The sequence below is a fragment of the Suricata suricatta genome, chromosome 3, assembly GCF_006229205.1.
Source record: "Suricata suricatta isolate VVHF042 chromosome 3, meerkat_22Aug2017_6uvM2_HiC, whole genome shotgun sequence".
Classification (NCBI taxonomy): Eukaryota; Metazoa; Chordata; class Mammalia; order Carnivora; family Herpestidae; genus Suricata; species Suricata suricatta.
The window spans coordinates 64,500,464-64,520,171 of record NC_043702.1 but is presented as its reverse complement, the minus strand read 5'-3'; the positions used below and the strand labels follow the sequence as shown (position 1 = coordinate 64,520,171).

General features: G+C 38.4%; 1 protein-coding gene and 1 long non-coding RNA gene across 3 annotated transcripts in view; one reads left to right on the top strand and one right to left on the bottom strand.

The window, feature by feature from the left end:
* Positions 1-14,831, top strand: part of LOC115286488 — an 85,965-nt gene extending 71,134 nt beyond the window's left edge. Inside the window, exons 3-4 of the long non-coding RNA XR_003906085.1 lie at positions 1,144-1,231; positions 14,124-14,831. This is a non-coding gene — a long non-coding RNA (uncharacterized LOC115286488). The remainder of the gene's footprint in view (positions 1-1,143; positions 1,232-14,123) is intronic.
* The window catches only part of SLC38A11 (solute carrier family 38 member 11), a 61,263-nt gene extending 41,579 nt beyond the window's left edge, over positions 1-19,684 (bottom strand). The window contains exons 1-5 of one of the 2 annotated variants that reach the window (XM_029932994.1): positions 19,638-19,684; positions 19,045-19,162; positions 17,179-17,253; positions 3,735-3,869; positions 2,471-2,536 (exon numbers count right to left, since the gene is read on the bottom strand). In XM_029932994.1, the coding sequence (XP_029788854.1) occupies positions 2,471-2,536; positions 3,735-3,869; positions 17,179-17,253; positions 19,045-19,162; positions 19,638-19,676 (433 nt within the window). In that variant the 5' untranslated portion in view covers positions 19,677-19,684. The remainder of the gene's footprint in view (positions 1-2,470; positions 2,537-3,734; positions 3,870-17,178; positions 17,254-19,044; positions 19,163-19,637) is intronic. The other variant, XM_029932995.1, reaches the window with a different exon arrangement.
* Positions 19,685-19,708: the final 24 nt, after the last annotated feature.

Sequence of the window (19,708 nt, the reverse complement as noted above, 5' to 3'; positions counted from 1 at the left end):
TCTACTTCTAAAAGTATTTTGGCATCATTTTATACTTTATAAAATATACAAACTAGGCATAGATTATAAAATATTCCATTCAACAACGATACATAAACCTTGATAAGAATAAAGCGTGTTCTGGGGCACCTGGGTGGCTCAGTTGGTTAGGGGCCAGACTTAGGCTCAGGTCATGGTCTCACGATTCATGGGTTCGAGCCCTGTGTTGGGCTCTGTGACAGGTCAGAGCCTGGACCCTGCTTCGTTTCTGTGTCTCCCTCTCTTTCTCTGCCCCTCCCTGTTTGTGCTCTGTCTCTCTCAAAAATAAGTAAACATCAAAAAAGGATAAAGTGTGTTCTTAGCTATATGGCCTATTTTTGTAAAAGTCATTTTTGATTATTAAAAATTTAATAACCAGGGAGGGGGCTTCAAAGGGAACTTTAGCTTTGTAGAAGGTGTATTATTTATATGAGCACTATATATCCATACATTACTTATAACTAAAAAACAATTAATATGTTATCAAAATGTTCCTTTTTGGGAAAATTAAATTAATTTTGGTCTATCTCATTGAACAGCAGATGCTATACAGGAGAATACTAAACTGCCATCAAAGCAAATAGGATAGATATCTATAATTTGATATAAAAATGTGTCACTAATATGCTAATAAGAAAAAAAGCACATGATACAATGAGCTGTATAGTATTATCTTATTCATATGAATATCTGAAGTCATACATATTCTTAAAACTCTGGAAGTATATGTTGAAAAGGAAGGCAAAAAGGAAAGAAGGGAGAAAGCTGTTGGAAGAATTATCCCTACCTGGTTTTCCCCAAAGAAAGATATTATGAGTATGCTCTGTTTCCTCTATTTTGTTTGTGTTTTCTATGATTTCCTAGTAAATACATATATTTGTCAAATAAGAAAATAAAGTGATAGAAGATCTTTCTAAATCAATGCATGTTCCTTTGAAAACATGAAACATAACAAAGGAAACAAAAAAATACTCATGAATCCCACAATTAAAAGATAATCACACTTTACAGGTGAATATATTTTTTCTTGTTTTTTTTTGCCCCTTAGTTCTTTATGAAAATAGAAAGTTTACATAATTGGGTCCCATTTATACATGGCATTATATTTTTTCCATTTTTCCTTAGCGTTGTATCCACTCACATGACCTCAGTTTATGAAAACGTGACTGCAGGTGGGGGCTCGAACAGAAGCTGCCGGTAGGAGCAGTGTTGGGTAAGCCTGCTGCATGCTGTCTGTGTTACCTCTGTGGTTTCCCGCAACAATTCTATGAAGCAGATGATACTCTACTTCATAATTTAGAGATGAAGAGACTAGAACTCAGAGAGGGCATTAACCTTCTCAAGGCCACACAACCAGCAAACAATGTGTCCCTGATTTCCGTTTCCACTAGACCCCGTGAACACAATAGGTGTGGTTTCTAGTTTTAGGTTTTGTTTTATTTTGGTTTGTACATGTCTGGAATGAGTGATTCAGTACTGAGAGGCAAGGTGTATTTGCATCACTGTCAAAGATGGTAACAACTGTAGAGTTAGGCCACCATGAAATGAGGGTTATGTGGCTTGGATGGGAAGCTCTTCAAAACAAAAAGACTCATGACCTCTAAATTATTTAATGTGTCCTGATATAGTGCAAGGTGAAACAGGGGTGGGGTCCTGGCACATGTTGAAAGGGCTGCTTGACAGATTCATAGTGGTTTTTCATAATCATGCCAAACGAAACAGTCCAAATGTCCCTAAACTAGGTGACAGATAAACTGCTGTATGTCCATATGATGGAACATTCCTCAGCAATAAAAAAAAGAGCAAACTACTGATACACCCCAAAACTTGGATGAATCTCAAATGAACTATATTAAGTAAAGGAGGCCAAGCTTTGAACGGCTACCTATATATGATACCATTTACCTGGCATTCTGGGAAAAGCAAAACTAGCTAGAGAAATCAAATAGTGATTACCAGGAGCTGTAGATGCCGGAGACTTTGACTACACAGGGAAATAGGAAATGTTTTGCGGGGGGGGAAATGGAATTGTTCTGCATTTTGATTGTGATTGTGGATATATGACTATATGCATTTGTCAAAACTCACAGAACTATACATTAAAAAGGGCTAATTTTACTATACTAAATTATATCTTTATACAAATAATGGGGGAGGGGGAAAGCCAGCTTGCTTATTTAAGAAATGGCATAGTAAAAATAGTACATGAAAAATTAACTACAGAGAGTTGGTGATATGTAGCACAAGATTTTTAAAATACAAAGTATTCTAAGTATATGAATAGCAATGATATCCTTTAAAGAGCTAATAAGAACTATCTATAAAGGTAGATTAATACTTTAGGATCAGAATTGATCATGGATATTGCCAGATGTTTGAAGTTATCCAACTCTTCCACTTGCAAAAATTTCGCTTGTAAATTATTATGAACCACATCACCTATGTTGCTTACCTCCTGGGATTCTTTGGAAAACTTTACTCAGAGTATCTCCAGTTATTATGTTGTAACTTATCATAGCTAAAAACATAGTGAAAATAATAGTTACTGATAAGCCATCACATATTTCATCTTGAATGTTTTAATTTTTTTGCATGAAACACTTTTTTCCTCTAAGTTTTTATTTAAACTCCAGTTAGTTGATGTACAGTGTAATATTAGTTTCAGGTAGAGAATTTAGTGATTCATCACTTACATACAACACTTGGCGCTCGTCATCACAAGTGCCTTCCTTAATACCCATCTCTGATTTTGAAAGTAATCGTTTATCCCCAAATATTGGCATAAGCCTACTTCTTTCAAATATATGTTGTGATTACAAATATGCACAACTTCAAAAATAACTAGATAACAGATTTATGAGAGAATATAAATTTATATTTCAAAACATTTTCACCTTAACAATTGATTCTTTTCCAGACAGAGCACCTTTAAATAATAGTGAGTTCTGGTAGTCATTTAAAATGTGATTTGTTTTATTACTAAAGTTCAGTTCCCAAACATGTTTTCTGGAATACATGCATTGCTCAAAGAGAGGAACAATAATATAATAGAAAATTGTGAAGACACTCAAATCCCCCCTCATTCGAAAAAGTAAGATTTGCAGGAAATAATAGTCTTAGCCTTCCGTGGAGACATAAGGAGCTACTGGTTTGAACAATAGCTTCTACATTACTGATTTGAAAAATGAAGTCAATTCGACCATTGGTAAAAGTTAACAGTGCACCTAAAAAGTGCTAGGTGACATGTTCATCATTATGGCACAAATTTTAAATTACATGGTGGCCTTGTTTTACATGGCTTCCACAAACCCTTAGGTTTTCAAAAAACATATTCCAGCTTTAAAACAAATCTATTACCTCATCTACTGACTTTTTAAAAATGATTTTGTTAAATGTTTATTTATTTTTAAAGTGGGGGAGGCTCACAAAGAGAGTAGGGCAGAGGATCTGAAGCAGGCTCTGTGCTGACAGCAGAGAGCCTGATGTGGGGCTCGAACTCATGAACCACAGGGCTTCAACTCGCGAACAGTGAGATCATGACCTGAGTTGAAGTCGGACACTTAACTGATTGAGCCACTCAGGCTTTCCTCATCTATTCACTTTTAATCTACTAATAAAGCAACCTTCTTCAGAAATAGTTGTATGTTTATGAAATAACTCCAATATTCATTGTCACCTTACCTATAAGGATCTACCTATAAAAGGATACAACTTACCTATAAAAGGATACAAAAACTGAAGAACAGAGAGGAGGAGATATCCCGGAAAGCCAAAGGTTTTATTGACCAAAGACTGGTAAGTGTCTGTTCCAGAGAGGGCCCCTCCTTTTATCAATAAAACAAGGGAAAAGTCTGTGGCAAAAATAGCAATTAAACAAATTTCAGATTATATTTATTACAAAAAGGTTTTTTAAAATATTTTGTCAAGACTTCAAAGAAACTCTTTGAAGAGTTTAATTTAATGCCACAGTAGATTGGCATGGCAAGGCTCACTTTCTTCTCATAAAACATTACCTTTCATGAAACAATACTATTTCCAGTCATATACTTTTCAATTGAGATGCAAATACACTTAACATATCTGTGCAATGAACTGGACAGAAGAGAGTACTCAGACTAGAGACAAAGCATCAGTTTCCCATTTCAATTTCCTAACCTAACCAACGTCAATGACTATTAACAGGATGCAGCTCCACTGCCCAAGCAACAGAATGTAGGTAATTAAATATTTCATAGACATTCAGTGTGTGAAAGCCGAGAATGAAAAATGATGCAAGCATTCAGAAAAAAAATAGATCGAGGGGAATCAGATCAGTTATTTTATTATGGTAACTATATTTTATAATTTAAACTGGTAACTTTATTTTATAGTTACTATGGTTAAGACAGAACTCCAAGAATTTTTTTTTTGTAATTTATAGTTTAAAGATTTAAGCTCTCATTTTAGATTTGGAATTGAAGGTACAAATATACAGAAATTATATAATTAAGAGGTAATCTCTCCCCTCCCCCCTATGAAATCAAAGTTTTCTGAACACTAAGTGAATGGCACTCAAGTTTTACTGGGGACACAGCTATGCACAGGGTGTGATTCTTGCTTTTCTCTTTTCTGGCTCATGCTGCCATCACAGGTGTCTTTTTTTTTTTTAATCCTTTATGCAATTTGGAAATGCTTTAAAATACACAGAAGACAGAAACCACTGCAATATGCTTTCACCTTGATTCCCTCCAACATCCTTGAATCTTCTTTCAACAAATTCACCAATGAGCTTCAAGTTGGTAAATCCAACTGACATGTGCCAAATCTTAATCTAACTTATTATTTCAGTAGCAATTTTTTCTTTTATTACATTTAATGTTTATTTATTTTTGAGAGACAGCGAGAGACCAAGCACGAGTGGGGCAGGGCAGGGAGAAAGGGAGACACAGAATCTGAAGCAGGCTCCAAGCTCCAAGGTGTCAGGACAGAGCTGGACATGGGGCTTGAACTTATGAACCGTGAAATCATGAGCGGAGCCAAAGCCAGACACTTAACCGGCTGAGCCACCGAGGCACCCCAGCAATTTTTTGTTTACCATTTTCCTCTTCCTCAACCATCCTCCCTTGGCCTTTGTGAGCTTTCTTTTGGATTTCCTACTTTTTTTTTTCCTGGGCATAACAATAAACATGACCAAAGATAGGAAGGAGGAAGATTTATTTGCCTTTTTGAGCTTTGATTTTCCTCAGGTAGAACTCTAGCTCCTTGTCTCCTACCACATAGCCACCTGCCCCACCACACTGGTCAGGTCTTGAAGCAACGCATGCAAGAAGCTTGCCCTGCTGGAACCGCTCCTTCAGAAGACTGCTGATTTTGGCATTCTTTTTCCTTACAACATATTTCTTATGAATTTTCTTTGATTATTTTTTGTTTAAAATCTTCCTCCTCAGGAGTCAGGGTGGCCTTTCTTATAGCACAGGGGCAGTGAGGAGTGGGGCTCGTACCACTGTCGGTGGGATGTGCTGTCAATGAGCAGGTATTCACTAGGTTTTGCTGCAGACCAGTTCATGGTTGGATGCACTATAGACAACATCAATAATTGTTTTGTGTGTACAACACTCAGAGTCTCAGAAGTTCCCCACGACCAGTCTCAAGGCACAGTATTGCCTTTCCCAATGCAGACTGTGTGTATGGGGCAGGGCCAGTCCTAGGGTTTGCAGTGGGCATCCCCGCCAATACTTGAGCTTCTTATTCTCTTTCTCTTGCCCCCATCTTCTGGCGCCTGTGCCCCTTGTCCCCAGAGCTGTCCGTTGCTCTTGGCGCTAGCTGCAAAAGAATGAATTTCCTACTACCTTTTGACCAATCATATGGGTGGTTTTTGTTTGTTTGTTTGCTTGCTTGTTTGTTGTTTTTACCAATTTCTCATACTCTATTTAAAACCTGGATTCTTGGGACTTTATTCTCACTCCTCAAAATGTCCTATTGTGATCTTATTCATGCCAGTGGCCTTAGTTTTCATACAGATGTTATTAATCACCATTATTGTATCACCAAACCAGTCCCTTCCAAACTCCTATTTCTATATCTAGCTGTCTAATAAACATTTTACTTGTATATCACATAGGCATCTTTATTTTGTAATGTCCAAATACTAATTTATAAATTTGTTCTGGAGCCTGCTTCTCCATCCATATTTCTCCAGATTGTTAACAATCAACAGAAATTTGAGAATCGAGAGAGGAGGGGCTAGATGGCAGAGAAGTAGGGAGCTCTGTAATCTCCGCCCACCTGCAACTATCAAACTGAGAAGGACTGAAGTCAGGATACTCTGATCTGCTAGAGTGGGAAGAAAACACACAGAATCCATACAGATGACAATCTCATAGACACCTGGTGAGTGCAAACTGGGAAAACAAATAAGCAAATGGGCTGGGGCCAGAGGCTCGGAGAGGAGGGAGTCCCAGACCAACAAAGAGCAGAGCCGAGAGAGTGCTCCATGGCACAGGTACTCAGAGCACCGTGAGTGAAGTGGTGGCACAGAACTGAGGAGGGCTGAGGGGAAGAGAAAGAGAGACTGAAAACGCTCATAGAGTGGTCTCTGGAGAGGAGAGAAACTGATACTATCATCCCATACATAATTGCTGGGCAAGGGGAGAGAAATTTGTCCCCCCTTAGCTGGCTTATTCTTCCTTGGGCTCAGTGCAGCCCGCTGATTCCAGACGGAGCCAGGGAAAAGCCAGCTCCCCAGTTTCCCTGCTTGATCCCAGCTGAGGGGCTGCCAGCCTGCAGAAGTAGATCTCATCTAGGATGGTAGCATTAAAGTGCATGGACTAGGATTTGGAAAAAATAAACATATTGGTCTGCCTGAGGCCCAGGGCTCAAAAGAGTGGCTTGCAATGCATGGTCCAAGAGGGGCTTGGGATACCACCATTCTTCTCCCCACAACCACCAAGGCAGTGCCTCAGAGATCAGCCCCTGAGACCCACTACACCAAACCACACCCATCCAGGTGGGAGCGCTATTTTTTTTCTTTTTTCTCTTTTTTCCTTCATTTCTCCTTTCCCCCCTGGAGCGTGGGAAAGACCAACATTTGTGCACTGCCATGATTAGATCAATTCCTGCCATCCAGATGTATTTTTCCTTATCTCATTCTTATCTATCCCCTCCACAGGTTTTACAGTCTCAGACTGTCCTCTGTCATTTCTGTTCCCCCTTCTTCTATTCTTTTCCTTTCCTTTATTTTCTTATCCCCTTTGGTTTGCTTGTTTATTTGATTTGTCTGTGCATTTGCGTGCTTTTGTTCCCTGTGTATTTGTCTGTGTTTCTTTTCAGGGCTACCTCAAGAAACAAGCCAAAGTACACATGTTGGAGAGTCCCAAATATCACTGAGTAGGGAAATAAAATAATCAAAGGCAAAACAAGAGAAACCAAGAGACACCATTAAAAGAACACTTCCTGAAATGACAGTCAATAAGCCTCCTTTAATACAGCAATATTAACAGGTGCACAGTACATAACAAGCTTTTAAAACTTACAAGAGACAGAAAGCTAGCCCAAATGACGAGACAAAAGAACTCTCCTCTAAATAAATTCCTGGAAGAAATCACAGCCACAGAACTGCTCAAAACGGACATAAGCAACATAACTAAACAAGAATTTAGAACAATTGTCATAAAATTAATTTCTGGAATTGAAAAAACCATCAGAGAAGCTATTAATTCAAAGACTAGGGACCTTCAAATAGCTGTGATGAGTTACAAAAGGCTACAAATGAGGTGCATAATAAAATGGAGGCAGCCACTGCACAGATTGAAGATGCAGAGAGGAGAATAGGTGAATTAGAAGACACAGTTATAGCAAAAGAGGAAGCCGAGAAAGGAGAATTTGAGACCTGAGTGATACAATCTAATGGAACAATATCCTTACCATAGCAGTACCTAAAGAAGAAGAAAGAGAAAAAGGTCCTGAAGAGGTGCTTGATCAAATTATAGCCAAGAACTTCCCAAATCTGGGGAAGGAAAAAGACATTGAAATTCAAGAGGCACATAGAACTCCCATAAGATATAACTTGAATCGACCTTTGGCATGACATAGCATAGTAAAACTGGCAAAATATAAAGATAAAGATAGACTTCTGAAAGCAGCTAGGGAGAAAATAGCCTTAACATACAAAGGGAAACCTATCAGAGTGGTTACACACCTATCTACTGAAACTTGGCAGGCCAGAAAGGAATGGCAGGAAATCTTCAATGTGATGAACAAAAATATGCAGCCAAGAATCCTTTATCCAGCGAGCCTGTCATTCAAAATAAAAGGAGAGATAAAGGTTTTCCCAAATATACAAAAATTGAGAGAATTCATCACCACCAAACCAGCCCTACAAGAAATCCTAAGCGGGATTCTATGAGGGAAATGTAGCAAGGAATATAAGGTACCAGAGAGACCACTACAAACATGAACTCTACAGAGAACACAATAAATCTAAATCCACATTTTTCAATAATAAAACTGAATATAAATGGACCGAGAGCTCCAATTGAATGACACAGGGTAGCAGAATGGATAAAAAACCCAATACCCATCTGCTGTTTACAAGAGAATCACCTTAGACCTGAAGACACCTTCAGACTGAAAGTATGGGGATGGAAAATATCTATCATGTGACTGGTAGTCAAAAGATGCTGGAGTGGCCATACTTAGATCAGACAAACTGGACTTTAAAGTAAAGGCAATAACAAAAGAGAAAGAAGAACATTATATAATAATTATAGGGTCACTCTATCAGGAAGAGCTAACAATTATAAACATCTATGTGCCAAATTTGGGAGCACCCAAATACATAAAATAATTAATCACAAACAGAAACAACTGTACTGATAAGAATGTGCTTATTGCAGCAGATTTTAATACTCCACTTACAGCAATGGATAGGTCAACCAGACAGAAAATCACTAAAGAAAGAACAGACATGAACGGCAAATTGGAACAGATGGAACTGATAGATATATTTAGAACTCTGCATCCTGAAGCTAGAGAATTCACTTTCTTCTTGAGTGTGCATGGCATGAAATCCAAGATTGACCACATACTACGTCATAAAACAGTCCTCTATAAATACAAATGAATTGAGATCATACCATGCAGACTTTCAGGTTACAATGCTATGAAACTTGAATCAATCACAGGAAAAAGTCTAGAAAATCTCAAAAAATGTGGAGATTAAAAACCACCCTACTAAAGAATGACTGGGCCAATAGGCAATTAGAGAAGAAATTAAAAAATATATGGAAACAAATGAAAACGAAATACAACAATCCAAACTCTCTGGGACGCTGCAAAGGCAGTCCTAAGAGGAAAGTATATTGCAATCCAGGCCTATTCCAACAAACTAGAAAAAGCACAAATTCAAAATCTAACAGAGCACCTAAGGAAACTAGAATGGGAGTAGCAAGAGCACACCAAGTCCAGCAGAAGAAGAGAAATAATTAAGATCAGGGAAGAAATAAACAATATAGAATAAAAAAAACCCAGTTGAACAGATCAATGAAACCAAGAGTTGGTTTTTTGAAAAAATAAACAAAATTGATAAACCTCTAGCCACATTCCTTAAAAAGAAAAGAACACCCAAATAGACAAAATCATGAATGAAAACAGATCTGTTATAACCAATCCTGCAGAAATACAAGCAATCATCAGAGACTATTATGAAAAATTATATGCCAACAAACTGGACAACCTAGAAGAAATGGACAAATTCCTAAACGCACATGCACTACCAAAATTCAAATGGGAAGAGACAGAAAATCTGAACATACCCATAACCGGTGAAGAAATCAAATCAGTTATCAAAAATCTCCCAACAAATAAGAGCCCAGGGCCAGATGGCTTCCCTGGGGAATTCTACCAGACATTTAAAGCAGAGTTAATACCCATTCTTCTCAAGCTATTCCAAAAAATAGAAATAGAAGGGAAACTTCTGAACTCATTCTATGAAGCCAGCATCACTTTGATTCCCAAACCAGATAGAGACCCAACAAAAAAAGAGAATTACAGGCCAATTTTCTTAATGAATACAGATGCAAAAATACTCAACAAGTTACTAGCAAATCGAATTCAATAGCATATAAAAAGAATTATCCATCACAATCAAGTGGGATTCATTCCTGGGTTACAGGGCTGGTTCAATATTTGTAAATCTATCAATGTGATACATCACATTAACAAAAGAAAAGATAAAAACCAATGGTTCTGTCGACAGATGCAGAAAAATCATTTGACATCCCTTCTTAATAAAAACCCTCAAGAAAGTCAGGATAGGAGGAACTTACTTAAACATTATAAAAGCAATTTATGAAAAAGCCCACAGCTAATATCATCCTCAATGGGGAAAAACAGAGCTTTCCCCCTGAGATCAGGAGCACGACAAGGATGTGCACTCTCACCACTGTTGTTCAAAATAGTGCTGGAAGTCCTAGCATCAGCAGTCAGACAACAAAAGGAAATAAAAGGCATCAGAATTGGCAAAGAAGAGGTCAAACTTTCACTTTTTGCAGATGACATGATACTCGACATGGAAAAACTGACTCCACCAGAAGCCTTCTAGAACTGATCCATGAATTCAGCAAAATCGCAGGGTACAAAATCAATGTACGGAAATTGGTTGAACTTTTATACACCAATAATGAAGCAACAGAATGAGAACTCAAGTAACTGATTCTATTCACAATTGCACGAGAAACCATTAAACACCTAGGAATAGACCTAACCAAATATGTAAAAGACCTATATGATGAAAAGTATAGAAAGCTTATGAAAGAAATTAAAGAAGACACCAAGAAATGGAAAAAAATTCCATGCTCATGGATCAGAAGAATAAATATTGTTAAAATGTCATTACTACCCAAAGCAATCTACACACATTCAATGTAATCCCAATCAAAATTGCACCAGCATTCTTCTCAAAACTAGAACAAACTCTCCTAAAATTTGTATGGAACCATAAAAACCTCCGATAAGCCAAAGTAATATTGAAGAAGAAAACCAAACTGGGAGGCATCACAATCCCAGACTTTAGCCTCTACTACAAAGCTGTTATCATCAAGACAGTATGGTACTGACACAAAAACAGACACATAGACCAAGGCAATAGAATAGAGAACTCAGAAGTGGACCCACAAATGTATGGCCAATTAATCTTTGACAAAGCAGGAAAGAGTATCCAATGGAAAAAAGACAGCCTCTTTAACAGGTGGTGCTGGGAGAACAGCAACATGCAGCAACATGCAGAAGAATGAAACTAGACCACTTTCTTACACCATACACAAAAATCAACTCAAAATGGCTGAAGGACCTGAATGTGAGACAGGAAGCCATCAAAACGCTAGAGGAGAAAGCAGGAAACAGCCTCCTTGACCTCAACCACCGCAATTTCCTACTCGACACATTTTCAAAGGCAAGGGAATCAAGAGCAAAAATGAACTATTGGGACCTCATCAGCAAAAGAAACAATCAAGAAAACTAATAGGCAACGGATGGAATGGGAAATGATAGTTGCAAATGGCATATTGGATAAAGGGCTAGTATCTGAAATCTACAAGAAACTCACCAAATTCCATACCCAAAAGATGAATAATCCAGTGAAGAAATGGGCAGAAGACATGAATAGACACTTCTCCAAAGAGGACATCCAGATGGCCTACAGACACATAAAACAATGCTCGGCATCACTCATCATCAGGGAAACACAAATTAAAACCACACTGAGACACCACCTCACATGGGTCAGAGTGGCTAGAATGAACAGATCAAGAATCTATATAGATGCTGGCGAGGGTGTGGAGAGACGGGCACCCTCCTACACTGTTGGTGGGAATGTAAACTGGTGCAGCCGCTCTGGAAAGCAGTGTGGAGGTTCCTCAAAAAACTATCAATAGAACTCCCTTATGACCCAGCAATAGCACTTCTGGGGATTTACCCAAAGGATACAGAAGTGCTGGTGCATTGGCACATATACCCCAATGTTCATAGTGGCAGTTTCAATAATAGCCAAATTACGGAAAGAACCTAAATGTCCATCAAATGATGAATGGATCAAGAAGATGTGGTTTATCTATACATGGCAATGAGAAAGAATGAAATCTGGCCTTTCATTGCAAAGTGGATGGACCTCGAGGGTGTCATGCTAAGCGAAATAATCAGGCGGAGAAGGACAGATATCATATGTTTGCACTCATAGGTCTAACAGGAGAAACGTAACAGAAGATCATGGGAAGGGGAAGGCGGGGGGGGGGGAAGAGTTAGGAAGAGGGAAGGAGGCAAATCAAGAGACTCCTGACTACTGAAAACAAACTGAGGGCTGAAGGCGGAGGGGGAGAGGGGAAGGGGGGAATGGTCATGGAGGAGGGCACTTGCGGGGAAGAGCATTGGGTGTTATATGGAAACCAACTTGACAATAAACTATAAATAAAAAAATATTAAAAATAAGTAAATAAATAAAAGGGAAATTTGAGAATCACTGTAGATTTCTCATTACCCATCACCTGCTATATTCTTTTGGTCACCAAGTCCATTAACTACTGCATTATACATTATTCAACAGTATGCCCTCATTTCTAATCTCTAATCTGCTTTATTTGAGGACTTAGGCCTTTATCATTTCTTGCCTTAATTACTACAAAACTCCTAATAGTTCCCCCATCCACCAATCTGGCCCCTCTTCAGGACAGTTTTGACATGCCTTCCCTACCAAGGTGTTCTTGACACTCCCCCTCTACCAGATGGACCTGACCACAGTATAAATCTGATCATGTTTTCTGCTTAAAATCCTCCAGGGAAATCCTCTAATGCTTTTGGATTAAAAAATCCTTTTCATGAGGCAGAAAAAATTATTTATTAACTGTGTGATCTTGGGTGAAAGATTTGATTTTCTTGGGTCTCTGCTGTAAAGTAAGACTATACACCAAACCTTGAAGAGTCTGTGAGGATTATGACATTTAAATGTCTACCATAATGCCTAGCATGCTTTACAGTCTAAATGAGTGGGAACTTGAGCTACTTTTGGTTATTTTCTATAGGCTGCATGTAGTGGTGGAAAAAGCTCTATTTTGAGTCTATTGGATAACAAGAATGATAACAACCACAAAGATACTAGCAAATTTTTTCACAGCACTTTTTTTTTTCTGTGCCAGGCCTTTTCTTAAGTGCTTTATGCATATTAACTTGTTTAATCCTCGCAGCAACTCTAAGTAGGTGCAATTATTACCCATCCCCCTTTAACAGGTGGAAAAAGTGAGCCACAGTAAGTTAAGCAAATCACTAAACTTCACAGGGTTAGAAAGGAAGAGTCAGGACTCAGATCCTGGTAGTCTGGCTCCAGAATTCATGCACGTGGTAAAAGTTATAATTTTGTTGTCAATAACTGCTAACCTTGGGCAAGGCGTTTAACCTATCAAAGGCTCAATTTCCTTCTCTATTAAGAGTAGAACATATTCCATGAAGTAGAATATCTACTTATGAAGGATGAGGAACAGTGGCTGCATTATGCTTAGCATCAAACCAGTCGTCAGGAAGCAGGAATGATGACCCTTACATGGGAGCCCTCATAAACGCCTCTGCAAACCTCTCACTTCTCTCTCCACTTCGAACATCAGCCCTATGTGTTAGCCAGACAGAATCACTTACACAGTTTCCTCTAGTGCCTTCACATTTCCATCTGCTTAGAGGACCCTTCCATTTTCTTTGCTCACTCATAAACAGTCAGCGGAGGTGTCTCTTCATTCCCAAAGTATGCCTGCTCCTTTGAGACTGGATTAAATGCCACTATCCCTATCATTATGTACATATTTACATATCTTTATTATGGCATTTTCCATAAAGTATTATAATTTTATGTTTCTGTCTGCCCGACACAACACTGTGAGCTTCATACAGGCAGAAATAATGTTCTTCATTGCTATAATGGCAGTGGCTGTCACTAAATATTTGTTGGATTAATTAATATAACAGGATTGCTAGATGTCTACATAACTGATCAAAATTCAGTGTAATAACTGGTCTAATGAGTATATTAAAAATATTCTGAAAGCACAAAAGACATAGCAATTAATTATATTGCCTTTGTTTAAAACCAGGAAAAGCTTCACAGAGGAGATGAGCAAGCCTTGGAGGATTTACAGGATTTCACCAGGTAGAGAAGAAAAAGAATGTCAAGCAGGGAGTCTATCCATGGGAAGGAAGCATGAGAGCACATTCTGCAGAGAATGGAATAGTCCAGAATGGCTAAAACATAACTTCCACACACGGCAATGTTTGTGACCATGTGAAAGAGGCGTTAGATTAGTTGAAATGAAACTAATCATTCAGATTGTGGCAGAGCTATGAAGGAATTTGAATACATTAATTTTTTTTCTGTTGTCATTATGCAGCCTTGGAATGTCTTGACTAGGGAAGTAGGAGAGACCAGGCTGAGGTTTTATGAAGGTAATTCTACAGCAATGAGAATGCTGAGTTTTATAAAAGTTCAAAATATATTGCTTAATAAGTTAACAATTTGCTAAGAATTTAGTCAATAAAAATGTGTTTATCTACCTGTAAAATAAAAGCTATGAATTGATATCTTAAAAGCTTTAGGAATCTTAAGTATCAATCACCATAACATGGCAATCTCACTCTAAATATACTGCATGCAAATTTTAGATAAACCTATGAATGAGTCTACGTTACCCAATATAAAAATTTTCTTTTAAATCAGTATGTATGTTTGCAAGATAAAAATTACACTCTAATCTACAAATATCAAACTCTTAAAGCAAATTAAAATAAAACATTTGTTATAAGTATTTACAATTTGTTCTTATTCCCCAACACTTCACAAACATGAAAACAGAAGAACTACCTGTTAAGATGGGTATATCTCATTAGATGCCTTGAAAAGACAAAAGAAAAATTATAGAAGAAAACAATTGTATAATTACAGTTTTAATTTGTTTTTTTTAAGTTTATTTTAAGTTTATTTTTCTTTGAGAGAACGAGAGAGAAAGAATACACACACACACACACACACACACACACACACACACACACAGAATCTGAAGCAGGCTCCAGGCTCTGAGCTGTCAGCACAGAGCCCAAGTGTGGGGCTCAAACTCATGAACTACGAGATCATGACCTGAGTTGAAGTCGGAGCAGTGTCAATTTAAAAAAAATTCATTATTATACTCTATTTGTAGATTTTTGTCTTTGCCTAGTTGAGAAACAAAATTAATCACAGTTTTTTGCTTCTGTGTGCTTATCCTTTATTCATCAAAGTGATTTAAATATTTTGATCATGTAACTGAACTAACAAGAGTAATTTTTACTGATTAATGAAATAAATGCTTTGCAAAGGGCTGTTCACAGTCATTGCTACTAGTTTATGCATGGCATTAGTTGAGAAGTTATTCACATTATGATTTATTTATGTATAATGAGATTTGGCTTGGGTAAACTATTAATTCTCCTCAAGTATTTAATTCTAAGGTAATATATATTTTTTAATTTTTTTCTATCTCCTAACTTACAATGTGTGTAAATGTTTACCGTGCACTTAAATAATCCACAGTTATTATGCTTGGGTGGAAATTAATTATTTGTCAGCGCTCACTGACTGGGAAACAGGAAATTAAAAACGACAAGGGTAATCCTTGAATGGGATTTTTTAGTGTGATGAATGTTCTCATGAAGAGAATGCAATTTTTAAACACAGCAACTCTGAACAAGCACAACGTTATGGGTCCCATGTTACTACGTTATGGGTCTTAAGCTACAAAACAAGAGCTTAGAAGCTCAAAGCAGCTTAGGTTTGGGGAGGGCAGGTGGTGAGAAGGAAGCAGGAGGAAAGCAGCCCAGGGCTCCTGCAGCTCTGCCTGTGGCATCTACTGCGCGCTTTACTCTCCCTGCCTCAGCCCAAGGGGAAAAAACAGCAGACTTCAAGGCTGGTCTTGGAAACCTGGGATTTTGTGAGCGGATGGCATCTTGGTTAGGGTCTCCAGAAGCAGAGCTGACTGAGAGATTCTTGGGCACGGGATTTGAGGTTAGAGCTCTCAAGACAAGGGGAGGGAGGCCTCGGGGAGGGGAAACAGCTCAGCCAGGGCGTGGTCTCAGGTGAAGACTACCTGGAGCCAGCCCTGTGGTGGAGGCCCTCTGGAGCTACACCTGCAGCACCACGCGTCTCTCCTGGAGGCCCTCCTGGAGGAGGGGAAGTCAGCTTTGGTGTTCTTACCACTCAGTCATTGGCTGAACGCTGCGGGGAAATGGTGGCTGCACATCATAACCTCACAGGAAGGTGGCGCCATGGAGAGCCGGGCCAACAGAAACAGCTGAGGTGTTCTGCGTTCCCTGCTAAAAGGCATACAGGCCACTACACACAGCGGCCACCAGACCAACAACTGCTGCAGGTGGTATCTGTTTTTGATCACTGACGCTTTCACAGTGATCCTAAGGTAGGGGAAGGGCCCTGTGGTTGTCAAGAGGGGAGCTGGAGGGGCGGGGGGGGGGCAGTAAATGCGCAGGGAGGAGAACAACGGGAAGAGGAGGTGAGTATGAGTTGGAAAGCCTGCGCTCGGAAGAATAGCAGACCGTGAGTGTGAATGAACATGTTACCTGAAAAGGGGCAGCAGCAGAGAAGTGATATGGAAGCACCTTACTGCTGCCCCCTAAGACAGTGGTAGGCAGGGAGCCTGGGCAGGCACGGGCGAGGTGGGGAGGGGGTGGTGGACACCCTGAAAGGTGCTGGTTGAGCACCGAGCCTTTCAGTCTTACCTGAACAAAAATAGTTAGGAAATATTGCTCATTCATGTGCATCTGCTTAAGGTGTTTGTGGGAGAGGAAGGCCTGATGTCTACACTTGCAGAGGAGTCACTTCCAGCCTTATCAGCCTTTAAAATAACGCCCCCATCTACTGCTCTCTGCATAAGGTGAAAAAAGGCACATGAGAAGGATTTAGGTTTGATAATATATAATACTTTTCTAATCTGTTCAGAGGATTAGGAGGCAAAGTAAATCTCTTCAGACATAAACGTCTAAATTCTTTAGGATTATTTGATGCACTTCTTAATTAGGAAATTCGGTTATTGTGTGTGTGTGTGTGTGTGTGTGTGTGAAGAGATCATCATTGCACAATTTAAGTTGTAAGAAAAACTATTTTACCTGTAACGTATGAAACCCAACATAAAAGCAGTATTCCCAGAGGAAAGCCAGCTTGCTTCATTGAATAAGGTAATCCTGGAAAAATATAAAATGCCCCACCCATCACATTAATAAAATGGATAGAAATTTAGAAGTTTTCTCCCAATTCCTATATGTAACAAGCTCAGTAAAGTGAGATATTTATAGGACATGGTTGTAAGCAGTGCATAAGGCTACTCAAATTAAATGTTAGTATATTGATACTATTTCAGAATAAAATGCAACTTTAGGACACGTCAAGAGAGCAAATTTATGAGGTGATGGAATAAGAATAAGAAAGCAGCAAATGAAAAACAGATGCCAGTTCGCACAAATAATGGTCACTTCAGGGTGAGCGGAATATGACCTTGAATATGTGGAAAGTAATGACCTAAGGCTTTCCTCACATGCTAGCTGGGAAAGCAGAGAAGGTAATAAGGGTAAGAAGGATTATGAGATAGGAGGAAAGACTGATGCCAGAATCAAAATGGGTGCCCATGTAGGGAAAGGAGAGAAAAATAAGAAGGCAGAAGTATTTTCCATAAAGCTGAAGGGTGATATAGAAGTATTTCTTATGACTTTTTTTGGGGAAATGATCAATTTTAGATTATGGGCAATAAATATTTGAGATAAAATGCAATTAAAATATTTCCATCAAGAATTTCTATTCTCTGGAAAATTTTTTCTTTAAAAAATCTTCTGTGCATAATTAAGAGGCACTTTTCAACATTGCTGACATAAATCAGCTTAAAATGTTCACATCAGGAGTTAATTCTGGAATTCTGCCAGGCCAAGCTGCCCATACCACTATGGTTCATGGGTGCAGAATTTCAAACAAATCTTTGCCTCTACTTGATTACTTTGCCTCGCGTACCTCTACTCTCATGTATCACTGACAAGAACTGTCTATATGCAAACAAGTAAAACACATCAGCTTGCAACAGGTGAAAAAAGGAACTCAATTCAGATAAACGTTCAATGATGACCATAACTACAAGGTCAAAACTTTACAGGAAAAAGTAGTATTCTCGATGAATTTTGCAGGATTTTGTTTTGTCCTTGCTTTTTCTAAAATTGGATGTTTCTAAAGAACAAATAGAATAATAAGCACTGAAAAAATAATTGCCTTAAATACTATAATGCAACGCAGTTAACTTTGTCAGAATTTTCCCCTTGCTTCAAATTGGGAAACTATGAGCTGCTCATTTCTTTCAATTCTGATTATTTGGCTCCTTCGTTAAAAAAAAAAAAGTCTATTTATTTTCATTTAGCCAATATCTACTTATTGATTAAAGGATACTTAAAATTAATAAATCATAAGTTTATACTTTCAAATTAACACTATATAGATAGGGAAGGACATACTGATTTGATTATTCACAAGATAATTATGTTTTCACATTAAACTTATGTAACCTTCAGTATTTTGAAATATCTGGAGATTTACACTCTAGAAGGCCATAGAAAGGTGGTTCAAGTAATGGTGAACACTTCAGGAAGATGGAAGAAGATTATTGGGTAGCCTTATCAATTGACTATAAAGCCCATAAAAGTAAATTCAGCAGATCCCATATATAGCTCCACCTTTATCTACCACATAGGAGAGATGCTCTCAAATGAGGAAAGAGAGTGAACACAACCTCTTCTTCAGCATAAACGTGCTCATTGTTACACTGCGAAAAAAAGGAGGTGATTTTACGGGAAAACATGTTTAATGGGAAAAATACCAATTTTATTACTTAACATTTTTTTTCTTAAAAATAATGAATACTAGCAATAGAGTAAGAGTCTTGATTTTGGTCTGCTCACTGAAATTTTAAAATAAAATGAAAATGAAACAGCACTTACCAATTATACCAGATCCTATAATCGAGTTGACAACATTAAAAACAGCTATGGACTGACGACAAGTTTTCCCCTTGGGCTTATCTTCAGAAACGAGGGTTTCTCTGTCATCTAGATTGCTCTATTTTAATATATAAAATGGCAATTAAATATTTACTAGGTTGAAAAATTAGAAAAGTGTCAGATGAATATGCCACGTAGGATACTAACACGACATTCGTAGTAATAATCACTAATTTCATTAACGATAAGAAAATAATGATTAGGATAATAATGTGCAGCAATAACGTCTGGAAAGAGAGCACTGTAAACAGATTCCATCCTAAAATGTCCCAATGACAACGGCGTCAAGTTCACGGACTGCGGCATGGAATCTCAGAATACAGGCTCAGTTAGGGAGCCAATGGTGCGATTTTGTGTGGGAAAAGAGGTATATTGGAAAGTGCCTGCCAAGAAAAAAGAAAGTCAGATGAAGGCAAAACTTTTTCTTCTGGAGGACTTTCTGCAGTGCTAAACCCCGGCGGCCGACCTCGGTTGCAGGGTGAGTGAAACTGGAAGGGATGTGGCTTCCGAAGCTGCCCGGTCCCCAGCTTTACCTGAGGCAGGATGACGGGCCCCCGCGCCTGGTAGCCCATGGCTGCAGCGGAGTCCTCCGCACGCGGAAGGC